The following is a 22,199-nucleotide window of genomic DNA, read 5'->3' on the forward strand; positions in this document are numbered from 1 at the left end:
GCAATGCGCGTGACGTCTACGTTCGTCAATAAATAAACTGCACGTGTCTTGCGGAAGAACATTGTAGACGGAACTTCTCTCCGTTAATGTCTATGGCGAGTCACGCAGGCACTGGGCTACTCCGCAGCCGAGACGACCCCGGGATAAAATAGTCCGAATATAAACACTTATTATAGGCGTACCGTAGTGATTCAGAATAAGTCAAAAACACGGTTTGGAAAATGGATTCATGATGTACCCTACTCGTTCATTTTGAACATAAGTTACGGACTGCAGCAGCTGATACAACGGCGTTCTGTTGCTCAAGCGTCCACTCGCACAAATGCGACCACATAACATTTTAACTCGCACATTCTCAAAAAATGGTCGCAGTCTGGAACCCTGCCCCTACCGGATCGCCGTTCGCTGGGACCCCCGATTTCGAACGGCTATAACTCGGGGAGCCGGGCGAGTTGGACCTCGGGGGTGGGCTCGTTCGAAAGGCCCCGTCCAGCACTACGAACGATTAGAGTCTTGGGAATATTGATCAAAGATTGACTGAGATATAAGCCGAAAAACGTGCGCCTTTAACCGGACGTAACTCCCTGACCGTCTACAATAGACCGTATATAAGGAGAGAGGCTCGGGAGCGCGCATGCACGTCACATCCGTTGGATTTCGCGGTAAATCCGACCCGGAGACTTCACATAGAAATAGGAATACTGGCCTTCAGAGGTAATAGCAAAACTCGACAAGTGGATCATTTTAATGTGTGATTACAACCCCTTCACACACAGGCAATAAAAAAAGGATTCATTTTAGTAGAAAAGTTACATAGAGCACCTTTAAGTAGTTTTTATAAACGTGCCTTAGAAAAAAACATTACTGATGTGCATCTTGAGACTAAACAAAGCCACTGACACATTTTAAGATAAGTCCGTGCAAGTTGTTTTCAGTGAAGGCACCTCAAACATGCACTTTAGTGTGGGACTAACTTAAGCCTTGTCTGTGAAACTGGACAAATGAAAGTTTGACAGTGGCATAATGAAGCATTTTGAGGGATTTATTTTCCATTCCCCCTTGCCCTCAGTAATCTCTGTAAACTCATCACGGGCCTGCAGTGATGGCTTTCAGACCACTGGTCCTCTTCATGATGTTCGGTACGAACAGCAGTCCGGACGCTCTCTCGATGCTCTCAATGGGGACCAGGAAGCGTTCCAGTGGGATCTTCTCATCAACTGGCATATTGGGCATCACATAGGACCGCAGCTCCACGTCTCCTCTCGGCTTTTCCAGAATCACCACCTTAAAGAAGTGAGTCGGCACGGCTACATGATTCTTTCCCAAAACCTGATACTTCACATACATTTTCCCATCAGGTTCCTGTCTGTAGGTGCAGGGAGGAAACTATTAGGTTCAGTTTTCATTGATTAAACAGTTCAAATATCTTAAAACATCTTGCATTTTAGACGTGTAGCTGATTTGAACAATCTAGAGCAGTGGCACTCAAGTGGTTGTCTCGGGAGCCAGATATTACATTTGATTTAAAGGAATAGTCCACCCAAAAATGAAATCATTTACTCAGTCACCCCCAAACTGTTCGAAACCTTTTCTTTGTTTTTGTCATTATTCTGTTGAACACAAAAGAAGATACTTTGAAGAAAGAGGGTAACCAAACAGGTGCTGGTCCCCATCGACTTCAATAGAATTAAAATGGAAGAAACTGTCTGGTTACGAACATTATTCACAATAACTTCTTTTGTGTTCAACAGAAGAAAGAAACTCATACAGGTTTGGAACAACTTGAGGGTGAGTACATGATGACAGAATTGTTATTTTTGGGTGAACTATTCCTTTAAAGTCCCACTCCGATCATATTTTGAGCTATTTTTAAACATTCCCAGTGGTCTTTAAATTATGATTATGCCATTTTTAGTCAAAATCACAAAACCTGTGCCGTTTTCTGGGACTTCGCTTCAGCAGAGTGGCAGTAGCTCATTAGCAATTCGCCTCTGCGTTGTGGGCGGAGCCGTTGGCACGGAGACGACCCTCCCCCTGCCCGTTGCTGAGAGCTCTGTCTCTCCCGCTAGCTTACACCCCCAATACCGGTGGGGCAACAGTATTATATACACGTTAATTATATCCAAAGTTAATCAAAGTTATCACCGATCACCGATCATTATTTCACTCCAAGACGTCGCGTGTGGAGACGCCCAGTTACTACGTCACAACTCCAGTATTTTTTAGCCGCCATTTTAGCGTCTGCTACTGATTCACAGCCATTTGAATGTAGAAATACTCAGAAATACAACTTTGAGCTTATTTTTCTCAAGATATGTCCTCTAACATCAGAAAAATGCCACAAGAACATGTTAACACCTAGAAAAACATTATCTTCATCGGAGTGGGTCTTTAACCAGTGAGCCTTGCTGTGGCATAATTTGTATTGCTTCCAATATAATTATTGGTTAATTATTTTCCCTTTAATGGCACATCATACAGGCAGTGCAGACTTCAGTGACAGACTTTTACCGGGGCAAGTAGAGTGGTCCAGTGCACACAAAGACATTCTGGTAATGTTTGGTGAGAGAGCGACAATATTTCTCCAAGTTATTCCATGCGTTTTGGTTTAAATGAGGATTCTGTGGGGAAAGATATCCGCAACATTATTAGCCATAATTACCCATGCAAATAGAAAACAACTGAGCAAAATCTTTAAATGACTGGTGGTTTTATGGATTGTATAACGTAAGGTGCTGCTGTAAAGCTATGTTACTGCAGAATTCAGTTCCTACCAATAAAAACACCAGGCTGGTGCAAAACTCAGAATTTATGAATCACTTCTGTTTCAATTATTGGTAAGAATGTGAATTCATGTGCCCTTCAAAGCTTTAATCAAAATAACTTCCCCTCCCTCTTGCAACGGCTTCTCTTCTCTGATGTGCTTTTCCAATCAATTCCTGATGGACAAAATCAGGGTCCGCTCTACATTTTACTCTTGTTCGAGAAGCCGTTTCACTCTGATATATACACGTCACAATAGGGAAGAAAATACTTTTGGAACTTCTGCTTAATGTTTCATCTGGTCTCACGGGGTGTTAAAAATGTTTGATGAATGACAGGAAGTTGAAGAAACACACAACGGAAGATAGTCCAAAACATGTTAAAGCCTGTTTTTTTATTTTCTGGTATATATAAAAAAAAAAAAAAAAGTTTTTAATTGATTAGACGTGTATGTATATTCAGTAAAGGTTTCATTATTAATAATAAACTATTTATTGATAAATACATATAAAAAATATATGAAATACATGTTATAGGTGGCATTTTAAACATTGATCTCTTATTTATTTTCTGATATATTAAAAAAATTGATTGATTAAAAGTTGAATTATTAATAATAAACAAATTATTAATAAATAATCAAAAATGAGTTCAATACTTTTTAGGTTGAAGTTTAAACATTGGTTATTAATACCACCTAGTATTCATTTTCTGATATACTCTAAACAGTTCCAGCTCACCTGTGGCGACACGTTGCTCAGGTAGAAGGTTTCATCCATGGCTTTCTGACTCCACTTGTGATTGGCTGCTGCAGCCAGGTGACCCCTGTCAAACCCACTGCCCCTGTAATCCGCATTGCTCGATCTGTGGTAAACATGAACCGAGTCGTCCTCTTTAAAATCGCAGAACTTTCTGTCCGATGTCCCGGTTACCGTCTCAGAGTTGAGCTGCTCTATGACCCAAGCTGCTGTCCTGTTTCTGGGGTCGTATGAGGTTACGTAAGACTCTCTGCTCTTGACGTTGGACAGGGAAGGGAAACCATACTTCATCACAGCTGTAGATTTGTTTACAGCGACCTGTCCTGGCTGGTATGCGCTGATCTCTGACGCCGCGTCGACGCTCGGTATCGGGATGACCGGCACGCGGTCCAGCAGTCCCCGGCTGTGGCTCGTGTCCCGGCTTTTATTTAGGAGATCATCGCTGGTTGCTGTCAAGGTGGCGCCGATGCCTATACCAGCAGTCAGTGACAGCCCGGATAAAACCCACCGCGAGCAGAAAACACGATGCATCGTTTACGTGTAATAGATAGAGTTAATTAATTGATCTAAATAAGATGGGCGTGCTGTTATTTTGCCCTCATGTGAGTCAGTGGGTCCCATCGGCTATGTGCTAAACAAGTGCATAGGACATTTAGTCGCATGTCTATGACGTCTCTCAGTTCTTTAAAAGGAAGTAGGCCTACACAGTTTCAAAATTAGAGTTACAGAGTCATTCTTACTATGCAGTACATTCTCATATTCCAAACGCTTCGAAATATAGTGGATAATATTTATTTACATTATTAGTTGATTTGTTTATCACTGTCACAATTAAGTGAACTTACTTGAAATATGGTTACAATATAAAAACAATGAACTTCTTACAGAAATTACAATTTCTTCGATTGTAAGAAACGGTATTTGTATAACATAAATGAATAAACTACCTGTGCAATAAGTGGAATTTCCGGTGCTAATTGCATAACACGTTGTATGCTATATATAGCATGCAGTCTATTTCTATGAGTAGCTTGTATTTAACTCGTGCTTGGATAGAACCTTATTTCTTTGTTTCAAGTAAGCAAAAATCTCCACCTGGCATTAGCTCTGCTGACTCAAGATGTGTGTTATTAAGGGTTTATACATTTATTTCAGTGCAGGTGGGTAGAGTAATGCAAATGGCTCAGCACATTTGAATCTGGGTCTGTAGACATACAGTAAATACAGCTGATTCACCTTGTGCAACTTTCTAAGCAAATAAAAATGGCCTGATATTAATTACTGTTATTAGCCGTAGTGACTGTTGTACTGGTGTAATGCTGCATCAGGCACTAAATATATGCTGTTAAAGCTTTGATATGCATACAGAAGGACAGAGTCTAAAGAAAGACAATTCACTAATATCACGTTGTGCTTTCTGATTGTCAGGTTTTATTCATTTATAATATGTATTCATAGTATTTTATTTACCCTGGCTCACCATGAATGTAAAGCATTTGTAAATATGAAATACATCAAAAAGCCCATGAGCCGCTGAGGATTTTGGCATTTCTTTGAGATTCACAGAAGGAAAAATAATTATTTTAAAAATAACCTGTTTGCATGATATATGATGTGCTGACTTTCATTATGTATTTTTAATTGTGCACCTGAATGGCCATTCTAATTGTGGGGATTGGCGATGCATTTTTACTGTGCTTTGTAATTATTTAGTGTCTGTTTGGGGTTTGTGAGACTTTGTGCTTTAGGAATGTGTTTATATAACTGGACTCATTATAGGAGTGTGTTAATAGGCAGTCTGGAATGGTCATATCTGCACAGATGAATACATGCCAGTATCAAGATGATGTGCGGGTTGCGTTGAGCTAAAGCTGTGCATGTAATGAATCGTTGTATGCTTTATTTAAATGTGATGATATGAATGAAGAAATATTCCAAATATATTAGAGATGCACTCTGCTGTATCATCAAATATAGTTTACCATGGTGTGAATACCATATGCACTGCAATAAAGGCTGCAATGTCTTTACAATGTAACATTTACTCAGAACAAAAATAACAATTTCTACAAAACATAGTGAAATAATAATCATAATATACAATACTTCATATTTCCTTTCAGATAGATCGATATATATATATATATATATATATTTATATATATATTTGTTCAATGTGACATTTTAAAACTTCTTTCTACATTCCAGAAACTTAATCTCAAACACAAGCTAGAGACATTCGTTCTTCGTACTAGCAGGACGGCGATTAAACATCTTTTCCATCGGTTTCATCTACTTGTTACAACCTCAATGGCAATAAAATGCAAGGAAAATGCAGCAATGAAAGGAAATGTAAAAACAAGTCTTCAAGAGAAGAAGAATAACTTGGCATAAGTAGGCTTCCGTGATATCGACCGATTGTTGTCCGTTAAAACAAGCTGGCTAAGTGCAGTGCTTGTATCCCAGTGAGCGTCGAAACTACAGAGAATGTAGAAATGCAAAAGAAATGAAACCTCATCTATATATTTCTCCACTTGAGTTGTGTGTTGAGTGAGCTGAAACAGAATGTAACTTCTTTTTTCTGTTTTTGGTATAAAGTTCAGTCGATCAGTGATGCTAGGAGACAAGCGCTAAGCTGCTCGTCTCATGAAGGCGTTTTGACCTCAGCGTAGCCTCCGCCCTTTCCAAAAAAACCATTCCAGCACTGTGAGGCTGGGTCCGTACGGGGTTCAGGCCACCGCCTCTCTGTCCACAGGGTTCAGCCCTTTGGCCTGCGAACACTAGGGTGGATATCAGGACTAAGATGTGTTTCTAGGCGCTGGCTTTAAGCAGGCTGTTGGCTAGAAGGCAGAGCAGCAGCGTCAGAGTGCTGAGGTAGCAGGCCGATGCGCCGTCACACCCTCTCTCGCCCTGGCAGCGCGGCTGCTCACACAAAACACCCTTAAAGCTGGCCGGACACACGCATTTATGGTTCTGGACGCAGGAGCCGCCGTTCTGACACAGGAGGAGCTCGTCGTCGCACACTTTAGCTGAGAGTAGAAGGACAGAGGAGATTCTCATTAATCAAGTTCATTCTTAAATATAATCTAAACAATAGTTTTTTATATGCCTAACTATTCACAGATCTGTAGAGAGAGAGATCATATTTCAGTCTAAATGTTGGTAGACATAGCAGACACTTTATCCAAAGTGTTAATGCATTCAAACTGACAGTAATTTGCAGTGTAGATTCATTTTTTAGTGAGCATGATATTTGCTTTTGTGGGCCAAATGTCTATAAACGGATGTACCGCAGTGAATGTACTGCAAATGTCCTGAAGAACGCAGAAGTCCATTTCTGCTGAAGGCAAGCAGAAATGAGATATACATCGTCTCTGCTTGCAGTGTGTCAGTCACGCTTCTTAGGAAAGTGAGTGAGATGCACACTAACACACAGTTTTATCAAATCATACGTCATCAGTAGCGGTTCACTTCTGCGAGTTAGTAGGTCTACGATTGCGTTCATTTCAACAGTGAACCGTACACTGTAAAAAAAAATTGTTGATTTAACTTAAAAAATGAAGTAACCTGGTTGCCTTCAAATGTTAAGTTCATTGAAATGGAAAAATTGAGTTAATATGGAGGAGATTGATTTAATCATCAGAAACTCAAAATATTATGTTATCTGAACCACATAAATTATTTAAGTTGATTTGACAAAAGAAAAAATGTTGTGATTACAAATCATGAACATATTTTTTTTACAGTGTATATACCCGAGTTCACATGAACCGTACCCCAGACCACCCTTTTTATGCGGACTCGGGTAGGCCACGGTTCACGGTTGCACACTCGAGTTCAGAAAACAGCATTCACGTCATCGAAACAAACCGAACTCTTAAAGGGTTAGTTCACCCAAAAATGAAAATTATGTCATTAATGACTCGCCCTCATGTCGTCCCAAGCCCGTAAGACCTCCGTTCATCTTCGGAACACAGTTTAAGATATTTTAGATTTAGTCCGAGAGATTTCTGTCCCTCCTTTGGAAATGTATGTACGGTATGCTGTCCTTGTCCAGAAAGGAAATAAAGACATCATCAAAGTAGTCCATGTGACATCAGTGGGTTAGTTAGAATGTTTTGAAGCATCGAAAATAAATTTTGGTCCAAAAATAACAAAAACTACGACTTTATTCAGCATTGTATTGTCTTCCGGTTCTGTTGTCAATCCGCGTTCAGTGACGCTGCTGACGTAAGACGCTGCTGACGTGTTATCTGGTGTGTCTGTGTATTCGGGTTCAAATAAATGTCGAAATCCTTAGACATGTTTGCGAAGATTGTTTTGTTTACAGCGTGTGTCTCCCTCAGACTGTAAACAAAGCTCTGGCACACTGATAACACGTCAGCAGCGTCACTGAACGCGGATCCACAACAGAACCGGAAAACAATACAATGCTGAATAAAGTCGTAGTTTTTGTTATTTTTGGACCAAAATTTATTTTCGATGCTTCAAAACATTCTAACTAACCCACTGATGTCACATGGACTACTTTGATGATGTCTTTATTTCCTTTCTGGACAAGGACAGTATACCGTACATACATTTCCAAAGGAGGGACAGAAATCTCTCGGACTAAATCTAAAATATCTTAAACTATGTTCCGAAGATGAATGGAGGTCTTACGGGCTTGGAGCGACATGAGGGCGAGTCATTAATGACATAATTTTCATTTTTGGGTGAACTAACCCTTTAACGTCAATCGTATCTGGGTACAGGAAATGTATTGAAATTTAAAAGACATTCTCAGTTCTGAATGGTCCACCGGATTATTTGTCACCGTGTTTGTTCTGTAAATTCGTCATTTGTGATTTCAGGGTTTGCGTAACACCTTAATGCAAAGCAAGTCTTATAGAGCAGAGATAATATTCAATTAGAAATGTACAAATCTCCAGAAGTCTTGGAGACTGGGTGTTTCAATCCCATATACTGTACACTTTTTGGTCATTTTCAGATCAATTTGTATAAAGTGTAGAACGAGGATGGCTCACAAACAAGTATAGTATATTTGTAAACAGTAATTTCATTGTTAGTGGTGTTGATTTTGGGCTGTTTTCTAGTCTTGTGCTGACAGTGTTTCATTATGCTGTGTATAGGGCTGACAGCCAATTACTTGCAAGGCTCGAACCAGCAACCGGAGCCCAGTCTCACTGCTTTAGCCACTGTCACCCCACCCACAAGTATCTAACCCACAACTGCTGCAACCAGCGAGCTGTTATTGGTAGTACAACAGCAAAGACCCCTGTGAGGAACAACAATGTTGCTCATGTGTTTGACTGAAATGACACCCATATGTTGTTCGTTCACAACACTTTATTGGTTGTATGAGTGGTATCATCCATCACAGAACGTGTCTTTCATGACTAAGCCTGTTTAATGCCCTTTGTGTAGTGACAGTACAAGAAGTGTGACTTACGCACGCAGCCATTCTTCCAGGTATATCCAGGGAGGCAGTCCTCACACTTCTGGCCCATGGTGCCCTCGCGACACTGGCAGAAGCCGGTGTCATTGCAGCGGGCATGGAAGGAGCCCAGCTGATTACAGTTACACTCTGTGTATAGAAAATATTTTCAATATTCACCAATTATAGATTATTTGTGCTGAAACCCTGAAACGGAAGGCTATGGTTTAGTTGAAAGGTATTCTTTCTTTTTCAGATTTCATTGAACTATGAAAACATACTGTAACTTTCAGAACTTCACAAATGGCTTTTTTTATACTTACTAACATTACTGCATATTCTTCAGAAGGATAGTTAGAAACTATTTTTGACAATGTTCCTGATAGGGCAGTAAAACTATATTGGACACGACAGCAAACCTACTGCTTTTTAAGTAAGAGTGACACATCCCATTTCACATGAGAGTGTTTATATTAAAGTATTAAAAGCACAGCAGAAAAAATTGCCTGTTTAATAACTCCTAAGGGTCACGAAAATATGTGGAAAATGGTCATAAATATCTCTTTAATTCATATTGAGAAAATGGTACCAAAATATTTCTCAATGTATGTACAGTGTTTCAGAAGTTACAACATTTTGCCTAAAGGAAATATAGCACAGCCTGAAGGCATTTATTCATGTGTTTTGCAGGAGAAATGTACTTCTATGTTTGCGAGTTGTCATGTCAGTTTTATGTGATCAGTGGTTGTTCATCAGTCATGTAAGCAGGGTTTGCTCTATGTATTTACACGGGTAATTTGTCCCTCTGGGCACCTGTCAGTCATAGCACTGTGATTTATGTGTCTGTATTTTTCCAGTAGAGGTCACTGTATCATTATCAGAGTGTTCTGACAGATTGCTTGAGCCGCTCTTGGAACAGTTTAATCAAAAGAACACAAAGAAAAATGAGGGAAAAATTTCTGATTGTATTCCTCCTGCCTCCCATTTAAAGTCAACATCTTATAGTGAATGAAAAACTATCTTCATAATCTTTTGTCAAAATGTTATAACTGTTTGATGCCCGCGAATGCATTTAAATTACTTCTCATCTGACATCAAAAATCACTCTTTTCAGTTTTACCATGTAACGCCCACTTTTCAAAATCCAATCAATTTCCATCCTAGATTTAGTTTTACTGTGAAATTTTGCATTACTTAAGTAAAATGGGTTGCAAATGGCATTTCATGTTGACTTTTAAGAAAGATTATGCACAGAAGCATATCTTTTTTATTATTATTATTATAGTCTACATATATGGATACAGTTCTAAGCTGAAAGGTTGAAAATGCAAGTTGTTTAGTTTCCTAGATCTTCAGTAAAATGAAGACAGAAGTCAGGGAAAAGATTTCTTCTGTGTCCATAGTAAAGGCTGTAAGATGAATGAGAGGGGTGGTCTGCATGATATTACTATATTTAAATCTATACTTCCATTAGACTTCAGTTGGTCAGAAATTGTCACATGTAGTATGGCAAGGTGGTGGCAGACCAAATGTGGGACCGTATGGGCATAAGGAAAGATTTCTCAACCTTTCCATAATATCATTTGGTCAGAAAGGACAATTTCTGCGCAGCATGGTGTTAGTGCATCAGGGGGACAGTGAAACGGGTTGGCGTGGAGTGATATCTGACTGACCTATGCAAACATTCTCATCGTCCAGCTCGGAGGAAGCATTCCGGAAGTATCCGAGGCGGCAGTGCTGACAGTTCTGCCCTCTAGTGTTGTGTTTGCAGCTCACACAAGTCACAATGTTGATGAAATCAATGTAACTGCAGCGATTTGAGTGACCATTGCACTCGCAGTCTAATGGAGAAAGAGTAGATAGGTGTTAGTCCGTGGATCAGGGAACGAGGGAGAGGAAGGGAAAAGGACACCAGAAACTCATGGATGAGAGGGCATGGGAATGAGTGGCGTGTAGATGCTGAGGAGACTATAAACTAGGTCTATTCTGGTGAGACTGACACTTATTTAACGCAACCTCAAAAATAATGTGAATTAGATTAAAGCCCTATTAACCAGTTGACCCTTCGCAAAGCCCTACTTAAAACATTACAGTAATCCTACCCTAACAACTGTTCCTCAGAGAAGCTGCTGCTTGCTCTCTGATAATGTAAGTCTATGGAAGATGTTCTTGGATAGTTGTGAACACAATTTAACAGATATTTACAAAAGAACGGGCTGACTAAACTGTGCCACTCTAATTCCCATACAAACTTGTATGTTGCATTTGCTTGAAGGCTATTAACTGACATATTGATATACTATAAAGAGTTGACAGTTTCACAGAATAGGCTTTGTAGAAACATTAGGTACAGTTGGGTTCTCTTGTGCTAATCTTATCACTTGTAATCACTCCTAAATAAGGCTTTTCTCTTTTTATTTGACTGTTACAATCATTTGATTCTGATTCACTCTTTTCAGCTTTTCATCATGTTACTGTGTAATTTAACAACTTCTTAAATCTGCTTATAAAAATGTTTTGCTGTGCCATAATTCATTCCAGCCCACCTAGGAATAACATAATTGTTTGCCACTTTGTGAACTAATTATACTGAAAATGAAACTGTTCATGGCAATCTCCAGATCATTCCTATGAGACCTGTAAAGCTTGTCCGAGTCAGCAACAGTAAACCACTAATGTGGGCGGAGCTGTGGATCAAGCATGGGCAGTGACTGCTTTCCTTATAGCCTCATTTTTACTTTTTAATTTCTGTTTATGCATTGGTATTTTATGTACAACTGTAATTATTTGTTTATTCTAAACTATTTGATTTCAATTAATTTATAAGTATTTTAAAATATATTGTGGCACCTTTCCAGTTTCATCATGTAATTTAAAGTTAAAGTTAAAGGGGTCATATAATGGTACATGCACTTTTACAAGTTGATTGTACTGAAATGTGTGTTGGCAGTGCCTGTACACAACCATCATAAAATGGTAAAAATCCATCCAGTGTTTTTTTTTTTATCTCCTTATATGTTTTCCCGTCTCAAATCAAGCCGTTCGACCTTGTGACGTCACACGCTCGGAAGCCCCTCCCACGATTGTTGATTGATAGGCGCGTTTCAACACAGACCCGCCCTCGCTCGTGAGAGCTGTCAATCATAGTCTGCGCGGACCGGCGCGGTCATTGTTGATGTGCCGGAGCACTGTTTATGAGCAGAATGGCGTCTAAGCGATTGTGGTGTTCTGTTCGTGGGTGTAATAACGAACACAGTCATTTTAATGTTCCTAAATCCGAACCGCTGAAGACGCAGTGGCTGAGTTTGTTTTCGAAGAGAATATTTCCCACGAGCAACGTCAATGCTCTCATGTTTGCGCGCATCATTTCTCACCAGACTGCTTTATAAACGAGGGTCAGTATAAAGCTGGTTTTGCTTAGAAGCTGCTCATGAAAAAAGCATCGGTACCAGATATTCGTGTTCCTGCTGAACCTCTAGAACAACTGAAGTGAGTGTAACGTTTTATTAAACTTTATAATAATATTTATATTAATCTTTGCAAATCGCTAGCTGCACGCTTCACAATGAATGCGTCTAAGGTTTACACTCAGGGTACATTACGGCATGTTTTCTATGTCTGATGTTCTCAATAATTCATAATCCCACGTTTATACTGAACAACGCTTTATGGTTATTGTGTTATTGTGTTACAAACGATGTACACACAGAACAGAGAGGCGGGGTGAGCAAAGCTCATTATCATTTAAAGTCATATGCACTGAAACGGCGTGCTGAAAACAGAGCTGTTTTTGACCAGGTAAAATAAGTGTTTTCTTACAATACTAATGAGAATTTTTAATTAAAGTATATTACAAACTTTTAATTTAGACCCTAAAGAATCATACTAGCTTGTACAAAAATGGCATTATATGACCCCTTTAAGTAGTAAATAGTTCTTCTGTGGGTCTATTAACCGTAACTAGTAGTGTCTAGTTTAACTGTATTTTCTCTGAGTCACTTGGTGAGGCTCAATATTCAGATATATAGTAAAATAAAATACAAATTGTGCTGAATTTGTTTCTCAGTAGATTCCATTTGAAAGATGTTTGGGGTGTTTTTACATAACAGTTTAGACTGACTAAATAGTAGGAAGTTATAGAGTAAATGAATCCACCTGTAGGGCATAATTAAGATAGTTTAAGCAGACATTAATATGACACTGATAAACATTGATAATGAGCTGTAGTGTTTGAGAAGCTGTTCTTTTTCGATTCTTTGCTGTTTAAACACTTGGGCCTTTGAATAATTGATATGATGTTTTAAAGATGCTGGCGACGTGGTGTCCTGCTGTGTCACAGTCAGCCAAGCAGTGGGATGGGGGGCAAGAGCAGCTAATTAAATATAAATGCTCAATTACTCCCCAGATTGGTGAAGGGATGGAGCGATGTTTCACAAACGATCTTGCATCTTCAGCAGACAGCTGTCTAACACTCGAAGAGTGAAAATGCGAAGTAGCTAGTTTCTAGAAGAGGACGCTTTTGAATTATACAGCCTGGGGGAGATCTTTCTGTTTTCTAGCAAACACAATACATCATGAGCGGCTTACCTTATGAGACAAAGCAAAAAACAAAACATGTGAGCACAAAGAAAGGAGAGAGACAAGAAAGAGCGACATGGAAGAGAGGAAATGAATAACATTTAGGCAGCAATTTTTCCACAGTTTCCATATTAGTGTCTGTCCACATTCTAGAAAACAGAAATCAAAACTGAATCATCCTTTGATAAGCATTGCCTAGAGGAGCGCTAATGCATATAAATAGATCATTCACATAAAATGTCATTGAAACCCTGAAAATAACGCAGTCTTGATTTAAAGCATCGCCTTACCTTGAAATCGGATGTACGCTATCCTTGACAACTGCGTTTTTGGCCCTCCGGGGATCAAAATCCTTGCAACAACTTTGGAATAAAAGCAACATTACGCTCTTTGTTGGATATTTGTTGGCTAACACTGCTGCATTATTGGAACAAATCACTCAAGAAATGTGGAACGGTTCACCGTAAGAGCGGAAAATGTGAAAGCAGATACACTGAAATGATGCTACTGTTATTTAAGAAAACTGATGATGTACACACAACAGCCTAAAACTAGAGAAAACTAGGGTTTAAAGTTTCTTTCTGTGGATCTAATGGCTGCTAAACCAATCGATACAGTACAAGCTGTAAATGTTCTTCACTAACAGATACTCCATCTCATCCACAGCACCAGTATAGGTACCATGCAGTCAAGCAGAAATGCATTTTCAGACCGCAGTCATTAAATGCTGTGTCAGATGAGTGCAGTGTCTGTTCGTTTCATTTCTATAGTCAAGCTACACAAAATACACACACTCAACTACAAATGCTGCATACCTTTTTTCTCATACTCTTTCTTTTCATAATCTTTTTCTTTCTTTTTCTCCTTCTCTTTCTTTTTCTCTTTGGCTTCCCTGCTTTTTTCGGTTTCCTCAGCCTCGTTGTTCCTCTTAATGTCTGCAGTTACGGTTTACACCATGAGAAATCATGAGCATTTGAAGAAGAACTCGTCAGTCATCACATATCATTATTTATCATCATTTTATTCATTGTTTAAATCTGATAACCATACATTTGTTTTATAAAGACAAAGTATTTTTTGTTTCAGTCATAAGCTTGGTGTGTGTGTGGTTGATGTGGTTTTTCTTTTCTTTTTTTAAAGTTATTTAATCAGCATGTACGCATTAAATTGATCAAAAGTGACAGTGAAGACATTTATACTATTACAAAAGTTTATTTCAAATAAATGCTGTTTTTCCCCCCCAAAAAAATCCTGGATCAAAGAATCCTGAAATAAAGCATCACAGATTTTCACAAAAATATTAAGCAGCACAACTGTTTACCTTCACAGGAATTAAATTCTTTTTAAAATATAGTAAAATAGAAAACAGTTATTTTAAATTGTAATAATACATGTAATTTCAAAATATTACTGTTATTACTGTATTTAAAAAAAAAAAAATAAACACAGCCTTTTTTGAGCTTTAGAGATTTCTTTTTAAAAACATAAAAATTCTTACCGACCCCAAACTTTTTGAATGTTTCAGAAACCACAAAAGTTCAAAACAAGTTTGACAGAACGCATATTTGATGCCAAATAGAAAAGTTGAATACAGCCTGCCTGAACGCTTTATGTCAGGATCAGTATCGACAAAACACATACTGTCATTATTTATTACTCAAGATATATAAAATGTTGTTTAAAAAGTATTTTGAGATACAGTAGTTCACCCGAAATTACAATTATCATCATTTACTCATCCTCTTGTCAATCAGAACTCATATGACTTCCTTTCTTCAGTGGAAAAGGAATCTTTTTTTTCTTTATAGAATATTCACCAAAAATATTTATTTATTTCATATAATGAAAGACAATTGTAGTGAGGCTGTCATTTTGCCTAACATCACCTATTGTGTTTCACAGAAGAAAGTAAGTCATACAAGTTTTGAACAAGATGAGGGTGAGTAAATGATGACAGAATTTTCATTTATTATTCCTTTAAGAGAGTTAAGCCTTTGGCTAACTCTTCTGAAGGCAATTTGGGTTGTGTAACACAGACTTCAACAGATTGTGCCTCAAAAATTACCTTTTGAAGCTCATTTAAAAGTGTATCGTGTAATTGCCACTTTAGCAGGAAATATACTTGTCAGAATTGCTGTGGGTACCTGGGGCTTCTGCATCTTTATCTTTCTTCTCTGGGTTTGTTGCTGTTTTCTCCTTCCTGGTCTCAGCAAGAGGAACTTCACTGTTTTCTCCTACTTCAGATGAAGGTTTACTGGCAGGAGCATCTTTATCTTCCTTCTCCAAATTTGTTGCTGTTTTTTCCTCCTTGGTCTCAATGAGGGGAACCTCACTGTTTTCTCCTACTTCAGATGGAGGTTTGCTGTCAGGAGCATCTTTATCTTTCTTTCCCATGTTTGTTGCTGTTTTTTCCTCATTGGTCTCAATGAGAGGAACTTCACTGTTCTTTGCATCTTTGGAAGGAGGTTTACTGTCAGTCTCAACATCAGGTTGAGGTGTAGCATCAAGAGCTGGAGCTTGCAGAGGGTCACTTGTCAGAAGAGGTGTGGCAATAGTAGGTGGGAGTATGTTGGTGGTGACTGTTTCTGCAACTGTTGTGACAACATTAGTATCATCACCCGGACCTTCAGGAGCTGGTTTGATTTCATCTGACACATCGGTAGCTTTTGCAACCTCATCAGATGCAGGAACCACCGCAACAGCCGTAGGAGCATCTGTGACAGTTGCAGGGGCAATGGAACCAACCTCTGGTGCAACCATGTCAAGAGATGGAGCAATACCATCAGTGGCAGGAGCATCAACATCAGATGCAGAAGGTACAGGAACATCAGATGTTGGGACAATCAAATCAATGCCTGGAGAGAGTGCATCAGTTGAGGACACAACAGTACTTTTAACCAAGTTTACCACAGTATTTGCTGCAACCACTTCACGTGTGTCCACTGAAGAAACATCAGAAACCGGTGCAAGAGAGGTTGCCAGTTGAATGGTGCTAGCTGATGCTGAAGATGTTGTTTCAAAAGTTGCCATGGTTGCAGAAGGTGTTGTTGCCACGGTTGCAGAAGATATTGCTTGGGTGACCGTTGTTGCAATGCCATCAGAGGATGAGGCAAATACATCAGTGACCTCGGGAAGAACAGATAGTGGATTTCTTGTAACAAAGCCAGTTGTTGCAGTGAGGGTGTCGGGTGCAGTGGTGGCCGCATCGGGTATCACATCTGGTGCTGCGGAAACTGTAATTGTGTACAGAGCATAAAGAGTCAGATATCTAAACTGTTCTGTCAAAAGCAGTAAAGATGCCTGCGGATGCCATTGCAGCCCTTTGGGCTTACATACTGTACATAATGGATGTTATTGCAGCAATTCAACCTTTCGTCATTTCCAGTTCAGCAGAAACGAGATACACAAGCCCTGATAGAATCACTTCCCCCTGCTCGTGCCCCTGTCCAACTCTTCAAGGACAGGACTCGTTGCACTTTCCTGTTATGGTTTCATGTATCTATCTCTCTCTCCATAAGTTCAATAAATTGGGCCCTTTTTGGTCTTCCACCATGACCTGGTCTCTTTTCTCTTATGAAATATTTAGCAGCTGTTCATTCAATCGCTATTCAGAAATAGATCTGAAAGAATTGAGCTCCGGCCTTCAGCTGAGCACCGACCGCCACGGCATGTGCTCTGGAAAGTGATTGTGTTTCACAATAACAGAGTATTTAATGATTTATCTCCCGAGGCTGGGCTTGCCATTTTTTTATTTTTAGTTACCGCTTCAGCGCCATTAGGTTTGAAAGGCGGACGCTACACACACCTGGTGCGAGAGGCAGAAATGGTGGGATAGGTGAGGTGGTGGCATTTTGTTTTGATTACACAAAGAAAGCGAAAAAAAATTCACAAATGTTTCGCAGTCACCAAAACTGAACACCTGCTGTTTAGCACGTCCAAATGGAAAAAATCGACCTCCTTGTTAAGCAGAACTCACTGCTTTAAATGCAATAAATAAGCCTATACACATTGAAATGTTTTTTGTTTTGTTTTTACTTTTCACAAAAAATTATGTTTAAAAAATATACAACTTTTTAAAAAAGAAATATGAGGCTCATATAAATGACTAAATCTTCCATTTTAGGTATTGAGTATGCTAGGCTCTTTGAAAGCATGTAAAGATTCAAAGCGCCTTCTAATAGAATAACTATAATGTATGCATTCTCACATCCAGGAGGGCAAAAGAACAAGACTCAAAGTATGGCTTTAAACATGCTCCCTGTTGAATATTTCACATCTTAATTAGTAATACAAGTGAGACAGAATAAATGAAGAATGTCTCACCTACATGTAAATAGATAGACACACGCTTGCATATATTATGGCTCATATCAAGGTTAAAATATCATTACGAACAGAGTTCTGATGGATTTACTCTTTAAAAATCTAATCTTTAATACTGGAAGACATTTAAAGAAAAAAAGGTTGTTTATGTATTATTGTCTTGTGCAAACTTGTGTCAACAAATTGTGAAATTTACAGGACTTTCACTTACCTGGCTGGTCAGGTGCCGTGGGTACGACTGTGAGTGTTGGACTAGACAGAGATGGCATCGTAGTTAAAGACGAGGTGTCTGTCTGGCTCGAGATGGTAGCAGCTGGCATTGTGGGCAGAAAGCTTGTCACAAGCAGCACTTGGGACAGTAGAATCACAGTGTTGAGTTGAGAGCCGGGAGAGTAAGTAAAGAGGGCCAGATACCTCCTACTGTTAACACCTCTATTTTTAATTTTAGCTTTGGAAAATATACTTGTACTTATGCAAAAGAATACAAAGCCTATAAAAAATACAAGTGGGTGATGTAGTGTACATCTAACTACCTTTGGTTGTATAATTTTCTATCCTAAAGTTTAATGGCTCAGTTTTTAGTTCAGAGCGATTTTTCAGTTTTAAAAAATATGTTTGATGATGACAATGATAATTGTTTCTAGATGCTATTGCTGATTTTATTATCATACATTATTATATATTTTTCAATGACTAGTATAAATTCAACCACAAAGCTAAATCTGGGTGTGTTCACACTTGGCAGGTTTGGTTCAATTCAAATGAACTCTGGTGCAGTTGCTCTGTTAGTGCGCTTCATTTAAATATGTGTGAACGCTGCCATTTGGTCTCAGTCCACTTCCAAGCGATGTTTTTGCTGTTTTGTCTCCTTTGCACATTTTATAAACTCTTCACACTCTTCTGAATCAACATGCACCAATGCTACAATTTTCTGTCTTAATAATTTGTTCACAAACAAGTATTCATTACTTCAATGAGCTCATTGTTTCTGCCTTAAATTATTACATTGTTTAAATGAATATGTTTTTAGCTAACTGTGATTTGTATATGTACATTTCTGAAGTACACCCAGATCACTCGTATTGTGGACTCATGCGTTTTCTGTAAAGCTGCTTTGAAACGATGTGTATTGTGAAAAGTGCTACACAAATAAATGTGAATTGAATTGAATTGAATAATGGCTTCCGTTGCAAGCCATAAAAAGCAGGGTTTTTTTGTTTTGTATCTTTAGGTAAGTCTTAAAAATGACAGTGTGAACACTAAGCGAACCAGGCAATGTATCATTTTCTTTTTTGGTCAGGACCAAAACAACCAAGAGAACCGAAATACAAGTGTGAACACACCATAAAACACCACAGCTAAGACACGCTATGGTTAATCTACTACTAAACAGCTACGAAAAGGAACTTTAAAGTCAACATGAAATGAAAATCAACCATATTTACTTTCCCAATACAAGATACAGATCTTATTGTAAGCAATTCAAACGTTTGTCTGGTCCACTTTTCACAATCCAATTAATTCCCGACTTTTACCCTACATTTTCTCCTCCATTTGAACATACTGTTACCTCGAGAATCGCATCCTATTGTGAAATGGGCTACGAGCGGCATTTCATGTTGACTTTCATGCAAAACGGAGCTAAGAGCACGGCTATTAAACAAGGCTTCATAAATCGAGACAGTGTCTATACACCAGCAGAAACTGCTCAAATATGCTAATGTGGTCTCTGCATGTGTCACCTGGTGCATTGGTGAGGGATTCAGGGATCACTGAGCCGCCTGTTGGAGCAGGAGGAGAAGTCGATGTGTCACTGGAGGTGGCCGTGTCTAGTCAGCAGACAGAAGGATGAGCTTGCCAGTACAGGGATCAAATACCACGACAGTATTGCCCATCAGAGCCTAAATCAGCCTGATCTCAGCTATTCGCTGACCACAAATAAAGGGCGCCGCTAAAGGCACTTTACTGCAGCCCACAGCACTAAAAGGGACAAGTAGAGGGATTTACCCATGACATCAGTCGATCATATACACTCTGTCATGTCCATATACTGCAATGATACTATATCTTTATGCAGTGATGGCTTCAGGTGCATATTGTGACGATGTCATCAGGAAATAAATAAATAAATTGTAATTTAATTGTTCTACATTTATTTCCTCATTATTCATCTGTACATAACATTGAGCTCATTATTTACAAAAATCAAAACATCTCCATCATTTATGAAACTACAGTCATCGTACCTTTATGTAACTACAGTCATTGTAACCTGTGTGTCAAGTCAAGATGGCGCTGTCTTTAGTCCAGCCCCTAGTTATCTGGATGACGTGCATTGCTTATAAAAACATGGCGCCGGCTATCGAGATGCAGTGAGTACCTCGCGGAGCTCCTCAGAAGACTCCCGCGGCTGTTATTTGTTTTATCCGCGGTAAGAGTGTGTATCGTCGGCCTGCGTGCTAAGCATATCGCGTTATGGATTACTAACAGGAAATTATCCTCGTCGTTGTGTGACCTGCTGATTGTCGTTGAGATACTGCAGAGGAAACCGAACGAGTGAGTAGCACTCACTCGTGCACAGACATTTTGAAGGGCAGTGGCTTAAACCAAAAAAATGGGGGCACTATAAGGAGTTTGACTGACAACGTACACGATGGTGACACCCCCCCCCCCATTTTGAGTTTGACCTATACTATCAACTTAGGGATTATTAAAAGTATATTAATTTAGCTAAAGTATTTGTATCAATACTATGTGTCTTTTGTGCTGGTTTAACCGCTACCTCCTTGCCACCTCATACATTACGATTTTTAAACTAACAAACCACCTTTATGATTTATTTTCACACAAAATCTTGCTCCATCAATTTTCAAACATATATTTTTCTGCAATCATATGTGAAAAGCAAATGTTAGGGTGTGCCTTTAGCCCCATTGTAACCTAGCTAATATACTGGTACTATTCATTTAGATCAGTGTTAATTTTGACAGCAAATTTTGATTTAGTCTTAGTCTTTTGACTAAAATGCCATTTAGTTTTAGTCATATTTTAGTCATCTGAATTGTTTTAGTTTTAGTTTTAGTCGACGAAATACAATAAGGTTTTACAGTAGATTTAGTCGACTAAAATTTAATGGGTTTAGTGTTAAATTGTAATGCATTAATTTAGAATTTCTCTAAAATGTCCAAACCCATTATATATTCCCGTAGAAAACATCTATTAACCTGATAATATTAATAATTTTTAAAGTTTGAACATGTAATACAGACACATATATAGCACTGTGACATAAAATAATATCTTAAAATTAAAGTCTTACATACATCATTCTTTATTCTTTCAAGCAGACATGTTTATTTGTATGAATTAAATATAATTAATCCTTATTAAAGCTATTAAAGAGCAGTGAATGCTTTTCTCTTTTTATTTTGTTGTTTGATTAATATTAAGTGCACAGACGGCATTAGGTTTATTACGCACTGTCACTTTAAGACCGAGTGTGCAGATCCAATTGCACTGATGAACATCCGATATTCTCACAACTGTACGTTCTGTAAAGACATAACTGACTGCGTTTAAGTGAATACTCTCCAAAACGGAAATTTAGACATAATGTTGTGTGTATTTGTCCATTCAGACGCGAAAGAGAGCTCAGTTCAGTCCTTGCGCGGTGCTCTGTCTATGTGCAGGGCTGCACGCGTCGGGTTGTGTGTGTTTGTGTGTGTGTGTGTGTGTGTGCACGCACAGAAAAAGAATACAGAATAAAGGCCTTTGCACACTGCGTTTTTTCGTATTCGTGATTCGTTGGCTCTGAATTGTCAAAACACCATTCATACTCCTTTCAAACTGGCTACGGTTCGATTCGATTTTTACCCGATTCGATTTTTTTTTTATGACGGACGAAAGTTTCGGAGGCAGTGTGCAAGTGATTGACATAACGTGAGGTCGTATTTTTTTTTTTTACGTGCGAAAATTCTGAAGCGATAACAACGTTTTTATGGAAATCCTCTGGAGGGTTAGGGAGGGGCGAGAGGGGCACCTCAGCTGATGAGGGCAGAAGGGCAGGCTCTAGCCACCGGGCCACCCCCCTGTGCACGGCCCTGGTGAGTAGCCTAATTCCAAAACATGAACTGGATTAACGGATGAGGAGCCTAGAGCCTATATCTTCACGTCTGAGAAGCCAGGGAAAATGTGGACCAGACTCTTCAGGGGAAAAGGAGTCGTGAGTACAATTTAGCCAGTGCTGACATGACATGACTTAACTTTGACTGTTTTTGAGTGGGGAATTTTATTCTTTTTTCCTCCTACTGACTATGTGAACTATTTTTGCTGTGGATTAC

At 38.9% G+C, this 22,199-nt stretch overlaps 2 protein-coding genes across 5 annotated transcripts in view; both read right to left on the reverse strand.

Annotated features, from left to right (window-relative positions):
- Nucleotides 1–1,045: 1,045 nt before the first annotated feature.
- endog (endonuclease G) lies at nt 1,046–4,152 on the reverse strand. Its single transcript, XM_056259721.1, has 3 exons — nt 3,504–4,152; nt 2,512–2,621; nt 1,046–1,366 (listed from the first exon to the last, which is right to left on the reverse strand). Exons 1-3 carry the CDS (start codon nt 4,050–4,052, stop codon nt 1,087–1,089), a joined length of 939 nt encoding a protein of 312 aa, XP_056115696.1. The 5' UTR covers nt 4,053–4,152; the 3' UTR covers nt 1,046–1,086.
- Nucleotides 4,153–4,924: 772 nt separating this feature from the next.
- Nucleotides 4,925–22,199, reverse strand: part of ntng2a (netrin g2a) — a 93,264-nt gene continuing 75,989 nt past the window's right edge. The window contains exons 6-8 of one of the 4 annotated variants that reach the window (XM_056259716.1): nt 10,632–10,799; nt 8,974–9,108; nt 4,925–6,550 (exon numbers count right to left, since the gene is read on the reverse strand). In XM_056259716.1, coding sequence (XP_056115691.1) covers nt 6,333–6,550; nt 8,974–9,108; nt 10,632–10,799 — 521 coding nt within the window. In that variant the 3' untranslated portion in view covers nt 4,925–6,332. Of the gene's footprint in view, nt 6,551–8,973; nt 9,109–10,631; nt 10,800–18,047; nt 18,173–19,601; nt 19,689–22,199 lie in introns of those variants that run through there. The other 3 variants (XM_056259718.1, XM_056259719.1, XM_056259717.1) reach the window with 3 other exon arrangements.

This window comes from Rhinichthys klamathensis, unplaced genomic scaffold, assembly GCF_029890125.1.
Source record: "Rhinichthys klamathensis goyatoka isolate OS25496 unplaced genomic scaffold, OSU_Roscu_1.1 h1tg000169l_1, whole genome shotgun sequence".
NCBI classification, from domain to species: Eukaryota; Metazoa; Chordata; class Actinopteri; order Cypriniformes; family Leuciscidae; genus Rhinichthys; species Rhinichthys klamathensis.

Coding starts and splice junctions, on each gene's coding strand:
- endog (XM_056259721.1), bottom strand. CDS start 4,052: ATGCATCGTGTTTTCTGCTCGCGGTGGGTTTTATCCGGGCTGTCACTG. Junction 2,622..3,503: donor TGAGCAACGTGTCGCCACAG/GTGAGCTGGAAC, acceptor CTTTCCCCACAG/AATCCTCATTTAAACCAAAA. Junction 1,367..2,511: donor GGACCACTCTACTTGCCCCG/GTAAAAGTCTGT, acceptor CTGCACCTACAG/ACAGGAACCTGATGGGAAAA.